The 18,388-nt window shown below is 40.8% G+C and overlaps 1 protein-coding gene across 1 annotated transcript in view; it reads right to left on the reverse strand.

The window, feature by feature from the left end:
• CRB1 (crumbs cell polarity complex component 1) overlaps positions 1–18,388 on the reverse strand; it is a 92,398-nt gene that overhangs the window by 62,745 nt on the left and 11,265 nt on the right. Inside the window, exon 2 of the mRNA XM_031505516.3 lies at positions 2,372–2,956. Coding sequence (XP_031361376.2) covers positions 2,372–2,956 — 585 coding nt within the window. The remainder of the gene's footprint in view (positions 1–2,371; positions 2,957–18,388) is intronic.

Genomic DNA, 18,388 nt, shown 5'->3' on the forward strand with positions numbered 1-18,388 from the left:
GTTCACTGGCAATAGAGGACTGGCTTCAGGAAGGTAATTAATGCATGTAGCTGTGGGTAATAACAGGCTCTTACACCGTGCTCTGTTGGGGTGAATTAAAAGCAAGTGCAATTAGTCCAATGGAGGAGAAAATGCAATTGATTAGGGTAGCCAGCAAAACTTCAACAAACCAATTGAACTTCATTATTTAACAGCTGTGTGACACATGTCTTGTAAATAATTTCACACATGCAGAACATTATCATAGAAACTACAGATTTCATGCTAAATTTTCCAGTCTTTGGCTCTTGGTGTATTCTAACCTCTTCCATTTGTGTAAGAATTACGTGTGACATTTCTCAGCTATTTTAAGTGCTGCAGCATACCAATCACACAAAATAGCAGTCATAGTCCATGAAACAAGTAGCAACAGCAGCCAGTAACTCATGCATTTGGTTAACATTGCAGCTATAGATTTACTGTACCTTCTTTACCTGCATATCAAGAGATATAACCTGTTTTTACATCTTAAGGAAATGAGATGAGGCTGGATGACTTCCCACAGTAATTCATGGTGTCAGGCCAGGATAATAATGGTTGACAAGATCCCCTGACGAGGTAAATGAGGGGTTTTATTACCACTGGGGACACCTCGAGGCTTTCATCCTGTAATCCTTCTGGCTTGTGCATTTAGCACAACTCAGCAAGGTGCAAAAAAAAACAACAAAAAAGAATGCTTCTGATAAAACATTTTGTTAAGTACCTTTTTAAAGCTGATGTTTTACTGCTGGAGGAATGGTCTGCGACTCCTCTATAGAATTCCTATGGTTAGTCTCTTTGCTGATGGAAGCAGTGTCAGAGCTTATGTCAAAACACTGCAGCCCATTCTGCTGTGTATTTTAGACCTCTTCTCCTTCCTTGGTCCTCTCCTCATTTTTTAACTCTGCTTGTGCAAAGTGTGTAGCTTTGGTGACTTTTTTTTTGTGAGAGAAAAGAGCATCAGCTATGGAAACAGCAGAATTTCATGATGAAAGTAGAGTGTCTTCCAGCAGAGTGAGTTTCCATCAGGAATTTGTGTTGACCTAAATTTTTATTTCTTTTTGTTTGTGCTTCACTATTTCATTATGTTTTCTCTCCCTTTGTCTCTAAGGTGTATATTCCAACTCTTTCAAACCAAGTTTCTGGGCTGTGGATCCAGGCCTGGACCCCACTAACAGCCAGTTAAACAAATACAGTTTCCTGAATACAACAGGAGGTCTGGGCTGAGTGTGATCATTGCAGAGTAACCATGCTGGTTGTTAATAGGTTTTTCCTTCCTTCTGCTCTTTGGCTTTCCCTCAGTTGTGTAGTTTTCTCCTCAGCTGGCCCGGGCTCCGACACCCCCTGGCAGCAGCGGGGTGGCAGGAAGGTAACAAGCTTCCTTCAAATAACATTCTCTGTGCTCATAAGGGATATTAACCAAGGGCTGCCTTCCAACAAGTGCTGTGTTAGACACAGGAAAGCTGCTTTTTACCTCTGACTTCCCCTCCTGCATGGGGATTTGGGGATGGAGCTGTAAACCACATCTCTTATTTCTTATTCATTTGAATCACTTGAAGCAATAGCTGTTTTTTCTCCCCTTTTTGTTGTATGACTGTTTCTTTTCCTTTGCTTACCTGACTTGCAATCTATCACTAAAATGCCTCCCCTTTTCTCCTTTTAATGATTCAGTGTGCTACCTTTCACAGTCCTACCCCTGAATACAGCTTTGAAATTTGAAGGGAGCTGTCTTCCAACAAGAATTATATACTTTCCAGTAGAGGAAGTAGGGGAGAAAAATCACACCTGTACCTTAAAAATGGAGCTACATAAAATGGGATTATCAAAAAATGGGCAGTTTGGGAACATAACACTTGTCCACGTAACATACATAATGTTCTAGTTGCACTCATATGAGTCCTTTGTTTCTGGGAAGGGCAGATGAAAGAAATTTAATGTGAAATGTCTATGTTTAGAGTAGAATTTGTCTACTTGAATCTAATTTTTGAATCTGTTAAACATAGGTTTTTATCCTCAGAAAAAAACTAGATATAACACCCCGAAGAGAGCATTTTGAGAATATTTCTTTTAAAAGCAAAGTCAACCTAGCCCTGTGACATAGCTTGGCGTTCACAAAACTGCTGTGTAGATTTTGGTGAATGTGAGATTTCTTTAACCCTTCTCTTTCTGGTATCAGTAGTTAACAGTGATGTGCTTATCTGTAATGTACCAACAGCCACTGGTTTCAAGGCTAAAGACAAGGTGGTGATGCAGATATGGCTAAACCCACGCGTGGGCGAGGGAGCTGAACGTGGAATGTGAGTTATGATGGTTCCACACGACCCAGAGGAAAAGTTGCTTTAATAGGGCTTACCCGTGTAGCCAAGGGGACAGATGCAGTCATAGTGCCCGATCTGGTTGAGGCACGTGGCCCCGTTCAGGCAGGGCTCTGAGGCGCACTCGTTCACCTCCAGGTCGCAGTGCTTGCCCTGGTAGCCTGGGACGCAGTAGCAGGAGTACCCGTCCACGCCGTCGCGGCACAGGGCCCCGTTGCGGCACGGCTCGGAGATGCACTCGTCCACGTCCCTCTCGCACAGCGCGCCCGCGTAGCCGGCGCTGCAGAGGCAGGTGGGCCCCGCCAGGCCGCTTTGGCAGGTGCCTCCGTGCTCGCACGGGTTGGTGTCACAGTCACTGTCAGCAATTTCGCAGCTAGGGCCGTTGTACCCAGCGGGGCACTTGCAGGTAAAGCTGAGGTTCCCGGCAGAGCCCAGGCAGGTAGCGTTTGGGAGACAAGGGTTGGAGGAGCAAGGGTTGGAGGTTTTGTTGCAGAGCTCCTCCACGCTGTCCACTGATGCATCTGCACAAAGGCAAGGGTCATCTTTATGACCAGCAACACATGTAGAGTTCTTTTGGCAAGAGTTTGACAGGCACCTGGAGTCATTCCTCGTGCAAAGCGATTCTAGGAAAGAAACACAAAAAATCTTGAGGAATTCCACAGCACTGGGAGTAACCAACAGTGAAAGAAGTGTAGTTCTTAACACAACTGTGCTTCAAAATCCACGGCTCCAATTGCTGGCTATTGAGAAGAAAACAGGACTGGCAACTCTGTGATGCATTAGTGGACTAATGAGTGTATAATGAAAACAATTATGAAAACTTGAGTAGGTTGTAATTTCCTGTTCTCGCCTCTTTCAACAGCCATGGTCTGGAGTGTCAGGATTATTTAACACTATATTAAAAGTATAGTTGAGACAATATTGGTTGTTGTCAATGGATATCCAACAATATGGAACATATTTAGATATAGTTAAGGTTTTTGTTTCTGGTTTTCATACTAGAGAAAGGAGATGCACCACTTTTTTTAGTTCAATATCACTTTTGTGCTGGTACCATTCTTTTGTGCATTGGGTTTCACAAGCTAAATTACTCAGATGCAGTTATAGCTCAAATAAACAGTTCAAACCATCAGGCACCTTGATTTTGATTTGCTTATTATAAATAGTAATTTCACAGGTGTACAGCATCTGCACCACAAAGACTCTACCAAACACCTGAGATGCAAAACAGCCCTGTGAGAGCCATCCAACCTCAGAGGCTGGAAGGACATGGTGAATGTGGTGTAAAGATGTTCCTTACTTCCTCACCCTCTGGGCACCGAGCTTCTGTCAGTAATTAAAGGCCACTTGGAGTTGCCTTGAAGCTGTAAGGAATAACAATAGCAAGAATTGCTTCTCACTTCACAGTCAAGGAGGGTGAGCTGTTACCAGCACTGTTCAGAATCCACCTCTGGGATACACTGAAGCAGCTTTTTCTGGGCCAAGACTGTGAAATTAAGCTGAATTTTCCTTTAGAAGAGAAAGCAATTTATAAGAGAAAGACTCATGAGCTGGAACTCAGAAGTTGCATTAAATTATCTATATGTAAGTAATGTAAACATCTTTTTTATTATTATTTGTTTTACACTTTTAATCTGGGGTGTTGTTTGGATATGTGAAGAGTATGTGTCTTCTCCAGCAGCAGAACTGTGTGTGTTTGTGCAAACAGGGTGTTGTGGGAGAGCTGAACTTCTCAGAGGAATTCAGACCCATCTACCCACAGTCTCTAATTTATTCTCAGTTCTTGAATTAAGATTTGGGAGTAGAGATGGAGATGGGGCACTGAAAGAGAGGAGGTAAACAGAGATGGAGACTCCAATAACTGGAGTTAGACCAATGCTGATAAACAGCACTGGGACAAATCTCTGGAAAAGGGAGGGGCTAGGGCTTGTCACCCAAGGATACTAACCAACCAGCCAACCAACCAACCAACCAGGGAGGGGTGTCAGAGAATACAAACTGACTGGTCATGGTGTGTTTCCATAGTGTGCATTTTAATATAGAATACAATCACTAATTATATATATATATAATTATATATATATATATATATATAAAATACAATCATTATAAGCATTTTAATATAATGTTTTTCTCCTAGGAGGGGGAAGTGGGGGAAGAAAGTATCAGAAGGCTTAACTAGCTTAGGAAACCCTGCTTGTGTAGATTTGACACTAAGATAATAAATGGAAAGGCTTAAAAATTACCTGTGCATGACTGTTGTGCTTTCTGAATTGAGGTGCACACGGAGAAGCAGTGCCTCTGAGAATTGGAAGGACCAGTCTGAATTAACTTGATGTTCATGAATAGGTACATTTACTGAACCAGATAACTAATTAATGCTTGTTTGAACAAGGGGAATAGATTTATGTAGTAACATTGATAGCAACAGTGACACCATGATTTAAAACCAACAGTGGTCTTAAGGATTACATAGAAAGCAAGCTAAACATTGATTAGTAGGAGGAGAACTGGAGTGTTACTTCATGTTCTCTGAAGGAAAACAGGACAAAAATAGTACTTTTGGATTAGCCTGCCTTTAAAAAGACCCTCCCCAAACCTGTTAATAATCAGTTTTGGGAGCAGGTGTTTCATCCTGATGTGGTGTTGGTTGCACTTGCTCCAGCTCAGAGTTCTCACTGAAAGCAAAAATCCAAGACATTGGTCACATGTACTGACCTGCACCACTGTCAGCAGTAATTCAGACCCTTCTCTTCCTCAGCACACTCTTATGTATGTTCTGATGTCCTGGTTTACATAATTTTGTGTTTTGCCCATGCATTTACTTTTTTTCTTTAGCCTGGATAATACAGAGCTTACTGCAATCTATTAATTACAGTTAAAATTAGCAAAACTGTGTTCTTTAGGAACTTCTGCATCCTGCATTTTCCTTGCACAACTTTAGAGAGCTTTTCTTTCAGTCTGTGTACCTATTTAAAATTCATTAAAGTGCGTGTTTGGGGAAACATTGCAAATTTGAAGAAATTAATTATGATCAAGTTATAATGTTGTCTAACTGTTGTACTGTGTAAGCTACAAGAGGTGAGGTCAGTCATTTGCGTGCTTTCTTACACAGGACCACGGTGACATGAGAAGCAATTTAGTTAATTATTACTGCTTTTCCAGAGTTAATTTGCATTCAACAGGCTGAGTTTGTTATAATGACTGTGTGAGGACATGATGTGTTTGCCAGTCTGCAGTTTTGATAGCAAGAGTGAGCTCTGGTTAAAAAGCTTCATAGCTCTCTGAGGCAGTAAGAGTGGAGGGGAAAGGGGAAAGACAGCCCTAAAAGCACTGTCTGTATGTAGTGAGGGCAACCAATTTGTCTGCAGGGTGACATCATTATGGGAAAAACACGAAACAGAAAACCTTTCCTAGATTTTTTAAGCAGTGTTTTAATTTAAACTTTTGTATCTTTTATAAAATTAATTTCTTATGCAGAAATTGCCAACAGACAATTCAATAAATCCAGTACTCTCTAGAGGATACTCTTGTCTGATTTTTATGACAAGTTTATAGTGAAAGAGCAACACTTTTGGTGTTCTGTCTTTATTCTAATGCACTGTGCCATGGTTTTTATTATTTGTGTAGTTTTTGAGGAACACAGGAATTCTGAAGGTCTTAGCAGAGATGTAACCATGCTGAGTTTTAGCTTGGTTGTGGTTTAAAGGCTGAGACCAAGAGTTTAAGTGTACTCTATAGCAGTTTGTCTCTGCAGCAAAACTGCATCTCAAAAGGTGATCATCAGAGGTATGCACTTAGCACACCATAGTTATCAAATGGTGTGCAGTTCACTTGGACATTTCCATGTCTTTTTTTTTTTCTTTTTTTTTTTTCTTTTTTTTTTTTTTTCTAATCATGTTCCTGCATGATGTGAGTGCTTCAGCTAATCTTTGGATTCTGGACTGGTAGTTCAAACACCATTTTCCACCTGTTACAGGTAAGTTATTTGCACTATCTCCCTTGCTTTCCTGTGGAAACTGAGTTTCCCTGCTGTTCTGGAGTGATGTGGAAGGATGATTTGAGAACCTCCTGAGCTGAGAGTTGCATGGAAGGAGGATGAAGAGTATGGCAGGTGGAAGCTCCTGCATGCCCTGTGATGCAGTGTGATGATTGATGCAAAGACTGTCTCAGTTTGAGCAGATACCTGAAGAATATTCTCTTCTGCACCCACAGAAAGAGCTGCAAAGGAACAGAAATATTTCAGGGGAGCTTGGTTTTTGGCCAGGTTGCAGAAGGATAACCAGGATGCTATACCTCAGATGTGCAGAGGAGCTGTTTTTCATTCCTAAGCAATTAAGGTCACTTCAGCAGTGACTTGTTCTGACAGAGTCTTAAAACTCGTATGTAACTTTAGGAAAAATGGCAACAATGCTGATTGCTTTGGATTTACATTGACTGACACTTGAGGTAATTATCAGTCTCTTTATAAACAGTGGTACTTTAATCTCATTACAAGAGGATTTAGTGCCAAGCGTTTTGCCCCATGGTTAAATCCTTGAGATGCAGATGAGATGGTTGGCAGTGAAATTCTTTGCAGTAAAGCTTGCCATCTACTGGCACATTATCCACACTACCAGAAACATGGCCATACCTGCAGCTATTTCAGGAACTGGCACAACTGACTTAATATAAGAAATAACAAGAAAAAGACCGTTTTAGCTTTGGTTTTTTGCTCTTGGGTAAGATTATTTAAATTCATTGAAATGATCTTGTTAGTGTATTAATAATTGAGCTTATACAGCTAATAAGCAGTAAAAATGCATGATTTTGGCTGGTAAAGGCTTCTGAATGGTCAGAAACTACTGCAGTGATACAAAACAATTTTTATGATGTTAGAAATGCATGTCAATGACATTAGAGGGCCAAAATTGAATTAGGGAAAAGTTGTCATAAACTGGGCAGGGATTTTGAAATGGCCAAATCATTTTGGCACAGATAATCTGATTGCTAAACTATTGTTCCTCAGTAAGGCAGGTAATTTTGAAAAGCTCATCTGTATATCTTTCCTGACAATTTTGAGGGTTTTTTCCTAGATCCTGTTGGAATCAGAGATTTACTGGGTTCATGTCCATTTTTCAAAATATTCTTCTATGTTGATAAGATCAAAACAAAGTGAATTGATGATCAGATTCTGACAATTAGCAATCTCAGCCACTCAAAACCTCCAGAGAAATACTTTGCAATCTGGTTTGAGTTCTTTGTGTCAGAAATGTCTTTTAGCAAAGACTTGTTCTTTCAAGACACAACTCTTCCTACGAGTTGGTGAAATGTCATAATCAGTGGCCGCATTTAAAATCAAATTTCAATCACTGCTAATCATGCTGTTATGAACCAGGGTTCACTTGGCTGTGGCCATGCCTGCACTTTGTTAATCATCTCATTGTGCCTGAAGGCTGCTTGTAATTTGCAGTGCTGTTCTTCAGATATGCCTTCTGCCCCTGAAGGAGGACTCTGAGCTTCACAGAAACTCTCAACACTAACAACTTTGGAATCTTTTACATATGCTGCAGGATTTTCTGGCCTTCTTAACACAGTCTATTTTCTGGGGAAAAAAAAAAATCTATTATAAGATAGAGAACTTCTTGATACCCATATATTCACCATCACTGATGATTTTACTGCACTTTGAGCACTTTTTTCCTTTCCTTTTTTTAAACAGTTATTACTTTACACATTTGAATTAAAACTAGGAAGCTACACCAGCCAGTGCAGATAAAACAGTTCACAAGAAAACCTGACTATTTACTAAGCTATACATTTTTGGGGGAAAAAATGGGTAGCAAAAAACTCCTGGTCTATGAGTTGAGAGATTAAATTTTAAAAACATTATTTAGGAAAGAAGGATTGAATTGCAATAGTGAGGTGTTTGGCTCTATAAAAAAACTCCAACTTCAACATCAGAAAATGTGTTACCTGTGTGTTTGGTTTTGGTTTTTGTGGGTAGTTGTTTTTTTGGGTTTTTTTTGGTGGGGAGGGTTGTTTGTTTTAGTTCTGTTTTTTAAAATCTGTTGGAATGACATATATAATTGACATCTTGGTGGTGGTCAGTCAGTAAGGGAAGAAAAGAAAATTAGATCACAAATGAAGCAACGAGTGCTTCTCTTACTGCTGTTACTTCGGTCTGGGTTCTGTTGAATAAAAACCAGCATACAGCATTTGTTCACAGCTAAAGGCTTACATTGTGATCAAATCAGCTCACCAAAAAAGTCACAGGATAACATGATGGTAGCAAGGATTTAGGTAGCCCAGTGGCTGGAGTCAGAAGCATGAACCTTCAAGGCTCATGCTCATTACTTGTTTGAGACCTGCCCTTGGGATTTTAAAACATGAGTGTGAATCTGTGTCACTGAAATATCAAGCTCTGTTACTATACTGAGATCTTGAAATAATTATCATTTAACTGGAAATATTAAAATATTGCCCAAGGCATTTACTGCTGCATTGAGGAGCTGCGGCTTTGGTGTAACTAATCCTCTCTCCATTTATCTACAGTGCACTGTGACACAAAAAATACACAAAAATCACTCTGACATTAACTTCCCTGCAAAGACAGCCTTAGAAAGTTGTGGGTGTGCAGATAGATGTTCAATCTTGATGTATCATGAAGAACTGGGGAAGAAATAAGCACAGCTGCATAATTGGCAGGAACAGAGATTGGGATCAGGTGCCTTCATCTCTGCTGAAAGGCAGAGATGTCACTCCTGCATCAGCATTTGGCAGATGGGGAAAGAAAGGACAGGAAACTGTTCTGGATAAAACAGAGTCAGGTAAGGGGCCATCTTAGCCCTCAAAATAGCTTTTCCACATAAACAAATAATTTTGGTTTTTCCATAGTCTCAAACTTTCTAAGTATTACACTAATACAATTTTCCTCCTTCCCATCTCTCAGTACATTTGTATTACTATCTTAATTATTCACTGTGATGGGCAGTTTGTAGTTACTGTTGTGCTGTTTGTCCTTTGCATGTTTCCCCTCTGAAGAAATCACCAGCCCCCAGGCCCTACCTGCTCTATCCACAGCTGGAATCATTATTACTCAATCTGCTCCATGGAAAATCCTACTTTGGGAAGGGATGATCAAACTTTTGCCAAACAAACAAGCACTTGTTGTGTCTTCAAATACTGTGATCATAAAGAGTTAATCCTGAATCTTTAACTTCAACTGTGTGTCCAAAACATCCTAGCATGTTGTTATAGAAACCACTTTCAGGCTTGAGTCACGTTTATTACCATAGTAACCAGCACCACACACAGGCAGGAAAGAAAAAGGGCGGTTACACAAATATTCCACAGCTATCAAAAAAGCCAAATTTGGTTTTAGTACATTTGTAGCAGCAAAATCAAGGAAAGTAAATTAGCTTATTTTCTGAAGAAAAGGTGTGGTATATCAGTGTAAGAGTAGCAGTGGAATGGCATTAAAATTTTAAAACGTTGTTTAGGCAACATTATTTGTGATTGAAATTACAGAACTGGCTATTAAACCAATGTCTTCATTTCACTTGTCCCTAAACTTTCCTGTTCACACTGACATGCTGCTGGTCCCTGAGAATAAAGGCGGGTACTGCTGGCTGTCATTGTCCTTCACTGCCTTTTATCATCTGCGCCACCCCAGACTCCCTTACCCCATGAGCACTGCAGCAGCCCTTACAGCTGCCCCACTGCCTGCACTGAGCACCACTGCAATGGCACCAGCTGTCCCAAATAAACAAACAAAAATGAGGTAAATGTCTTCTTTAGTTCTCAATGTAAATAATTTTTGGCTTTCACTTTATTTGGCATCATACCCTAGTGTTTGTGCTGGGAACAGGAGGGGAATCAGGCCCAGGAGCTCAACAGGGTTCCTATACACTGAATTTGGAGGATTTTTGGTTCAACTGGACATCAAAGCACAGTGCTACTAGCAGTACAAGTAGACTGGTTTCTAATGAGAATGAAAGATGTTATGCTCTGCTTCTTTATGTTTAGCACTACAGCACTGCAGTTTAATGTGGTAGTGAACAGTGATCATCCTGCTTTTACTGTGCACAGATATTTTTGTTTGTCTAAGATGTAGAACAGTGGCTGATCAGGCCAGGAGGCAGTTGACATCCATTGCAGTAAATTATGTGGACACAGATGTAGAAACTGAACTGATTTCTGCTGTGCAATCCTTGTACACACTCTCTCTGAATGTAGCTCTCCCCTTTAAGAGTTTCATTATATTTGTTCTCATTTTTATCTTCTAAGTCTGCAGAAGAGAAGCAAAATCAATATAATGAGGTATTCCTTGTCCCTCTAGAAGTGCTGGTTGTTTGGGTTTTTTTTTTTCAGTTGAGGTCATGCAGCAGAATTTATTCTTAATAGTACAGAGCAGGACTCATCTATGTTGGGATGTAGGAGATAAATAGACAGGTGAGCAGCAACTGCAGTACATGGTAGTGGGAACCTGTGGGCCAGCTTCAAACTTACCTTTCTTTCAGATCTTCAGAGATAAAGAATATAGAAAAAATACTTTGCTCAAAATCTGAAGCAATTTTCTTTAGGTAATAAGCTTGATTCTTATAGGAAAGATTGGTGATTTTGTGGATTAAATGTCTTTATCCCAACGATTCAATCAATACTTTCCTGCCTGAACTTTTCTTAAGGCTTCATTAAAGCTGGGGACATCCTCAGCATGTAACTCAGGATACAGAGCCACAGGTGTAACAATCTCTCATGTGGGATGAAAGATTTTGCCAGAAATAAAGAAAGAAAACCTTAGTGGTTTAGTTACGCATGTGAATTTTATCTTACAGTGTTATCCTGGATTGTCTTTGGTGAGGTTTCTTGGCATGCCTAGATGAACTTGTTTGGATGGGTGGATTTGTGGTGCCTTTGTGAGGTGTTGTTCCTGCCTTGGTCCCTAAAGCCACAAGCATCTACATCGAGTCTTGTAAAACTAATGGAAGTGCAATCTGCTGTTTGTAAACCTGATTTCAGAACACACTGAGGGGTGCAAGTGCTGCTGGGGAGGAGGAAAGATGAAAGCAGTGCTTGCAGTTGGGAAGATACGATACCAGCTGTATTTGCAGCTGTGCTAGGAAGGAAGGCTGAAGTGTACATACACCTGGGAAGTGGATGCCTGGCAAAATAACAAAGGAGATGGTGCCAAAGCTAGAAAGGGTTGGAGGAAGACCAAAGCATGGTCTCCTTCTCTGCATGGGGGAGGATTTTCAGAAATACGGAGGGATTGACACAGCATAAAACTCAGTTTGTGAGTTGGGGTAAAATCCAGTTGCTCCTGCTCCTGTATGAATTCCAAATAGTGGAAAATACAGAGCAAAGGAGCAGTTTGTCTCTTGAAAAGGCCAAATCTCACCTTGAGAGACAGAAGGTCTCACAGCTTCTCTGGAGTCTGGAAAGAGTTTAAGGCATTTTTGTAAGACAGAGGCCTCCAGCTGCCACTGAACTCCTGGCTCCTCCTGAATTCAGCCTCAGGAAGGAGCTGAGGGCTTGGCTGAGCCAGGAATGCTGCCCCTCAAGCAGACCAGCTACTGCTGACTTGCAGGGCTGAGGTTTGGTTTAGGTGGAAATATGCAAGCAGCTGAGCTCCCTCTGTGCTCAACCACTAACACAGGAGAGAAAAGGCAGTCAGAAATGCTGCCAAATGCTGCTAAGAATCCCTCCAGTAGAGGGGCTAAAAACTGAGTACAAAATTGATTTCATGTCCAAATTCTGAGTCCATGTGTTGTTTGCATTTGAAAGGTATTACAAGACATCCTCTTCAGTCTCCTTTAGTAGTGGTTCTGCCATTCATTACTTCTTTCCTTTTTTTAATATGAAAAGAGCATGAAGCTGTGATTCTGGTACTACAGTGGCACATAAAGGTGCTGTGATTTTAAAATGTAGCCTCAAATGTTTGTAATGATGACCCACGTGTGATTTCTTTCTGTGAGTCATAACTGGATAAGCTTAAAGCCCTGATTGCTAGAAATGTATCATAGCAGACTAACACGAGGCAACTCTTAAGGTCTCTGTATGTAAAGGCAAGTTCTGATGTGTGCAGGTGTTGAGATTGCCTGCAGTAGGTTCTCAGTAACACAAATGAAAACTAGATGTTCCTGATGACATCAAACTGCAGCACAGCAAAATCATGATGCTGCTTCTCCTGTCTCCTCAGACTTTAAAAAAGTAATCAGCCCTGTGACATCAGCATTATGTGCACTGTACTTTAAATACCACAGGACTCAGAAGAAAGCTTCAGTGTGGCTAGAATGGGCAGTAAGTACAGAGAAAGCAAGGCCATGCTTTTCCAGCATGAACTTTGTAGAAGAGTTCACATTCCAGCCCTTTCTATTATGTGCTAAATTATTTTCAATAGAAATCACCTACAATTAGCTCTGCATGAACTAATTACCAACTGGGATTTCAAGACTGCTTGGGGAAAGCCACAGCTCCTGTGTTTTGGGACAGGCTGGAGTGTCAGGGGGAACTGGCACAACCCGAATTTCCTCAGCTGTCCTGCTGAGCCCCTGTGCTGAGGGCAGCTTTCCCTCAGAGCCAAGGCCATAACACATCATTGGATGTGATTGAGCTGCACAAGGTGCCCTCACTGACTTCACACAGGCAGAAATCAGTCCCAAGCCCAGCAGAAGGATATTATCATGTGAACTTCTGCAGAAGGATGGCCTTTTGAACAATAGTTCCAGTGACCCGTGAAAGTGAACACAGTCATAGCTCTGACACAAAATCTGTGGCAGCTTTCCTGGCCTGCAGACTGTGTTGTAGCATCCTAAAAACTCTACTGACTTGTAACAGAACAAGAATGGATTTGTTTCGTGGTTTTATCACTTTTTATTTCCAGAGCAGCCTCAAAAGCACTGAGGAGGAGTGACTGACCCAAAAGAAAAATAGGTATTGAAAATCCACTATATAATTAAGGATACCTTTACCTTAAACATTTTTAAGATGCTTCACTGTAGAAGTAAAATAAAACCAGAATATTCACCAGCGTCAGGGTATTCCCAGGAGCCTTCATTGGGGAATATGCTAAGAAATAAGCCTTCCATATTAGAAGAATATCACTAAAATTGTTAAAGCTTAATGTGATGGCATGCTTTAGAATAAAAACACCTGCCACTAGGGCATTATGTATCAGCTATAAGGGAAGAGGTATCCAGCAAGCCTTTATCAAAATTAGATCAGTACCATTTTTTGCCAGTAAAATGATGAAAAATTTTAAACCATGAATAAATGAATGAATATTTATTCACCACTAGCACTCAGTATAGTAATTTCTTGAAGGCTTTTTAAATTTCTATTTCCCCATCAATAATCTCCTTTGTTTTCTCTAATAAATGTATAGAAGAGGTAGATCTAGCTCCTCATCTCTCATTCCTTTCCTAGTTCTCCCTTCCCTGCCTTAGATTTTTTTTTCCCATGCATTCTCCTTTTCTTCCTCTGAGGCCTGATCCAAAGCAGACTTGTGTTTCCAGGGCAGGGATGGGAAATTACAGTAAGCTGGTGTGGCTGGTGAGTGAGCCTGCAGTAATTGTAGCCCCAGGACACGATGCCAGCAGTGGCACCAGCTCTGAGGGGTAGCACTGATGCCTCTGTGCTCTGCTGAAGTGCTCACACTCCTCAGGATGATCCAGAGGACAGTGATGCTGCTCTGGCCTGCTATTGCCCTGGATATGAGATTCAGCCATCCTGTTGCAGTGACAGGGGGTTTGTTTCACACAAACCTGCTCTAAAGGGAGAGCTCTGTTGTTGGTGCTGCTGTGGCTGGAGAGTGGAAAATAAGATCAGCAAGCAGGAGCAGGGAACTAAATCCTCCACAGCTTGACATCCGGGTACTTACACTATCTCAGAAAACTTAATAAAAAAACAAAAGGAATATCCAATTTTGGGTATACCACAATATAAATTTGGGTATACCATAATACCAGTCCAGATGCCAGCACATGTACATTATAGGGCAATGTCCTGCCCCACTTTATATTAAATTATGCTAAATAAATAAGGGAGATCTGTGTGACAGTAAGGGTCTGGCCAGGAAAAAAATTAAGCAAGATTTCATGGCAATAATGAATAAGTGATAAATATCTAGTGACTATCTTGCTGAGAGCATTTTTTTTCAGAGAGATCTATGATGGGGCTTGTTTTATGATCCCAAAGGGGATCACACATCATGGTGTGCTGAGAGGCTGCAGAACAGATTGGGAAGTAGTTCTCAGTACTTAATACCTAGGGATTCTCAAAAGCCATTTCCTCTTAGGATCGCATTTCCTTTGATCATTTGGGTTATTAATTATAGATACCTTGAACAGAACAAGGCACTGTTACTGTACTCCTCAAACAGTGTCTTGTTTAAAAGGAACAAAATATTGTACTTAATTAGGGGTTCAGCTGTGGTGTCTTCTCAAGGCACCTTGGTATTGATTTGACCATAGCCTACTGCAGCAAATATTATGCCATTAATAATAAAGGGAGCATGTAGACATAAAAGTGTAGGAAGGAAGTACCAAAATGTTTGTCATTCAGCTTGCCAGAGCAGTTGCAGTATAACCACCCAATATTGAATTTAGAATAAATGTTATATTCTGTGGTTCAGAAGTGTCTGCACTTAAGTGGAGATTTTTGTGCCATTTTCTTAATTGAATCAAGACCATGCTTCATCAAGTAAGTTCAGGCAGAAGCATTTGAAGCTTAATTTTCTCTCTGAATAAATTGGAAGCATATTGTTTCTGCCTTGACTCTTTGGATTAATTTTGCCTCTGTTCTATTTTTGTCTTACCTGTGCTTTGGTCATCATGATTAAACATATGAAATTAGCCATAAAATTAACCAGGTGAGCATCAATCTGCATATGTGCTTGTTCACTTTACTCTTAGCATGTGTTGATCCATCCTTGTAATCAAAAAATTGTATTAATTGACAAAGAGAGGTTTATTTCTGTATGTTCTGGTCTCATAAGAAGCTTTCACTAACATTTTCTTCATGCTGCAATCTTAGTGATGTGTGGCAGAGATATATTCAGGATTTCCTGAATTGCACTCAGAAAGCAGAGGGTTTCTCTCGCCAGCCATGTGGGTCACATTCCTGTGGGGTGGATATGCAGAGGCAGGGGCAGGTCTGTCAGCAGGTTACAAATCAGCACCTCCAGGCCCCTGCTCCTCCTGCCTCAGGGACCTGGAGAGGACTGGAATAAGGTCTCATGGAGCCCTGGAGCCTGTGCCACCTCACTTGGATGCTGGATGCCAAGATGGCCCTGCAGTTTGGGAGGTCCTGGAGAAAAGCCCCTCTCTGTGAGGAGGGGGCAGTGCCTGGCCACCAGCCCTGCTGTCCCCAGGGGCTCTGAGGCAAGAGGAATGTGCTTCAGATGGCTTCCCTCCCTAATTTCTTTAGGGAGAAGACAGCGATCGGTAGTAATGGAGGAGGAGAGGGGAGAAGATGCTCTTCCTGGAGAAGCAGTGCTTGTGTGACCTGCAGGGAACACCATGGATGCCCTACAGAGCAGTGTTGAGCTTCTGCTTTGCAAGGGATCAGCTTTAACTGCATTTTTCAGGTAAGATGTGGATTGTATGCATGCCAAGATAGTATAAAGTAAATTTTTTAGGTATTTTTTTATTACCTAGGTGTTCTTGTAACTACTAAGAATTTGAACTAGTATCAAAACTATATATGCTTTTCTAAAACAATCAAATTAACAAATCACAAAATAAAACCCATCAACCCTCCCCACATGGTTCCTGATGATTGGAATTCCTTCTCAAATCCACAGTAATTTTGTCAAATTGTTGAATCACAAAACTTAACTTGTCAAGTACAGCACTTTAGTATGTCCATACTATACCCAGTTAAGTAGTTGCTCAGAAGTTTAATTCAAGCAGAGAAATAGATACTAAACTTACCTGCTTGTGCTGGGATTTTTACCTGTTACCACAACATTTGGCATTTGTCAGACTGATTGTGATGCTTTCTTTCTAGGCTTCTCTCTTCTAATTTGTGGCCCAATAAAACAAAATTCTATTTTATTATTAGCAAAGGGAACTAAAGCTCCAGCTAACTCGATTTCTTTTTCCTGTGGCTGCCTTTCTTTTCTGGTTGCCCCCAAGAGGGATCCCAGTTGGAACGACATACTTGGGAGAAAGTGTAGCTGGAGAGTTCCAAGGCAGCATTTCACAGTAATTCAGCATCCCTGCTCCCCAGGAGATGGGCTGAGGTATCTCCCATAATGTACCTGAACTCATGGCAGTAAGAGGGATTGTTACCTAGGAACATCTGAATTTCAGGTACAGAGTCCGTAACTGCCAATCACCTTTGAGATGACTTTTGCCAGCCTTGGCTGAAGACTTTGTTGAATAAGCTTTTTATTGAAAACTCACTAGGAATGTGGTTTAGAAAAAGCAAAATCTTGTTTTCACTAGCCTGTAAATCTTCACAGTTCCTCAACAATTTTCATAACACTTTTCCTTTTTCTTGTCCGCATTGTCATGGCTGTTTCCTGCAGTGATTGAGTTTTCTTAACTGTCAGAACAATGTCAAGACAATGTGAAGACAGTGTCAAGGCAAATACAGAAGGGTGACAGTGTGAGGGAGGGAAAGAGAGAAGAACTGTCAGTACTCAGAGTGCTCTCTAGAGAAAATATTTCCACGATAAAACCATTGTCACCATGGGCTGAGCAAGAGAGAATAAAGTGGAGGTAATTAAGTTACTGCTCTAGGAACATGTCTGGATGACAACTTGGAGGTAAAGAAGAGTTTAGAAAAGCAGTTTGTGAGGATGTCTATTGTCCATTACTCTTGTCCCATGTCATCTCCTAGATGATGCTCCCTAATACCTATTTTCTCTTTCTAAGCTGTGTACCTCAGGGAGGAAAGATGTTGCATTGCCAGCTGAGGGGAGGGTGAAGGGTTTTCTCACTTGATGTGATTACCAGACACTTTATTAGGTGTCATGAGACAAGACCTGCTTGTGGATAGTCAGCACTGAAAGGTGTTGAGTGTCCTTCTCCCAAAGCAGTTCAGAGTTAAGGCACAGTTAACCTCCACAGTGTATTTTTTTTTTTTTTCTGAAATATCCTTGGAAAGGTGACACATTGTCACAAGGATGAGCAAAATACAGAAGTGCAGATCACCTGGGGCTAAATTCTGGTACCAAAGCCCTGTACTACAGTACATCTCTACTGAAGGTCTGTGCAGAGTGAGGTGCTAACCTTTAGAATAGTTTTCAGGTTTTAAAATTAGGTGCTGGTCTTGCAGAAAAATCTGTGAATTTGGTCTTTGTGCATGTGCTGTTCCTTTCTCCTCTGCCTTAGAGATGGGGAGAATGAAAGGGTTTTCTACTATTTCTGTCCTTTTTCTGGACATCAGAATAACTGAATGTAAGAGGTTTTAGATGGACATTTGTCAAAATGTTGCAGTTCTGGAAAAACAAGCACCCTGTTGTCAATGATTTCTAAATAACATTATAAATCCCACTGGAGAGGTTTTAGAAAAACCAAATCATACACAGTTCCATAAACTCCACCAAATACTTCAGGGATTATATTTTCAGATAAAGGAATTAATTAAGTGTTAACTATTCAAAATTGAAAGGGCCGAGTATTTTCCATATATTGCATTTACATATTCATTATAATTTATTTTAAGGAGGTAATTTGAATAGTTAACAGGTTTTCTTACTTGTTGCATCTGAAATGACTGAAGCATAAAAATGCTTGCTTTTCTACCATTATCCTATTGCTGGTTTATGCTTATTTGCAATTCATGACAGCATTAACTATAAAAGCATCAAGCCTGGGTGACCCATTTAGATGAACTGCAGATTTTATCCCCAGCTGCAGCAGCAGTGCTCAAAGGAAGCTGCTTAAACTGATTGTAGCCTAGGTTATGTATCACTGAAGACTGACTTTCCCCCCTTGCCCAGTTAATGTTTTTTAACCTGAAAATAGTCTGCCATTTTGGATTGAGCATCAGCTGGAGAAGAGTTGATTCTTGCCTGGGGCTCAGGTGCCTCCTCCCATTAGTGTTCACACCTCAGCCATCACATG

Source organism: Lonchura striata, chromosome 8, assembly GCF_050655825.1.
Source record: "Lonchura striata isolate lonStrDom1 chromosome 8, ASM5065582v1, whole genome shotgun sequence".
In the NCBI taxonomy this organism is placed as follows: Eukaryota; Metazoa; Chordata; class Aves; order Passeriformes; family Estrildidae; genus Lonchura; species Lonchura striata.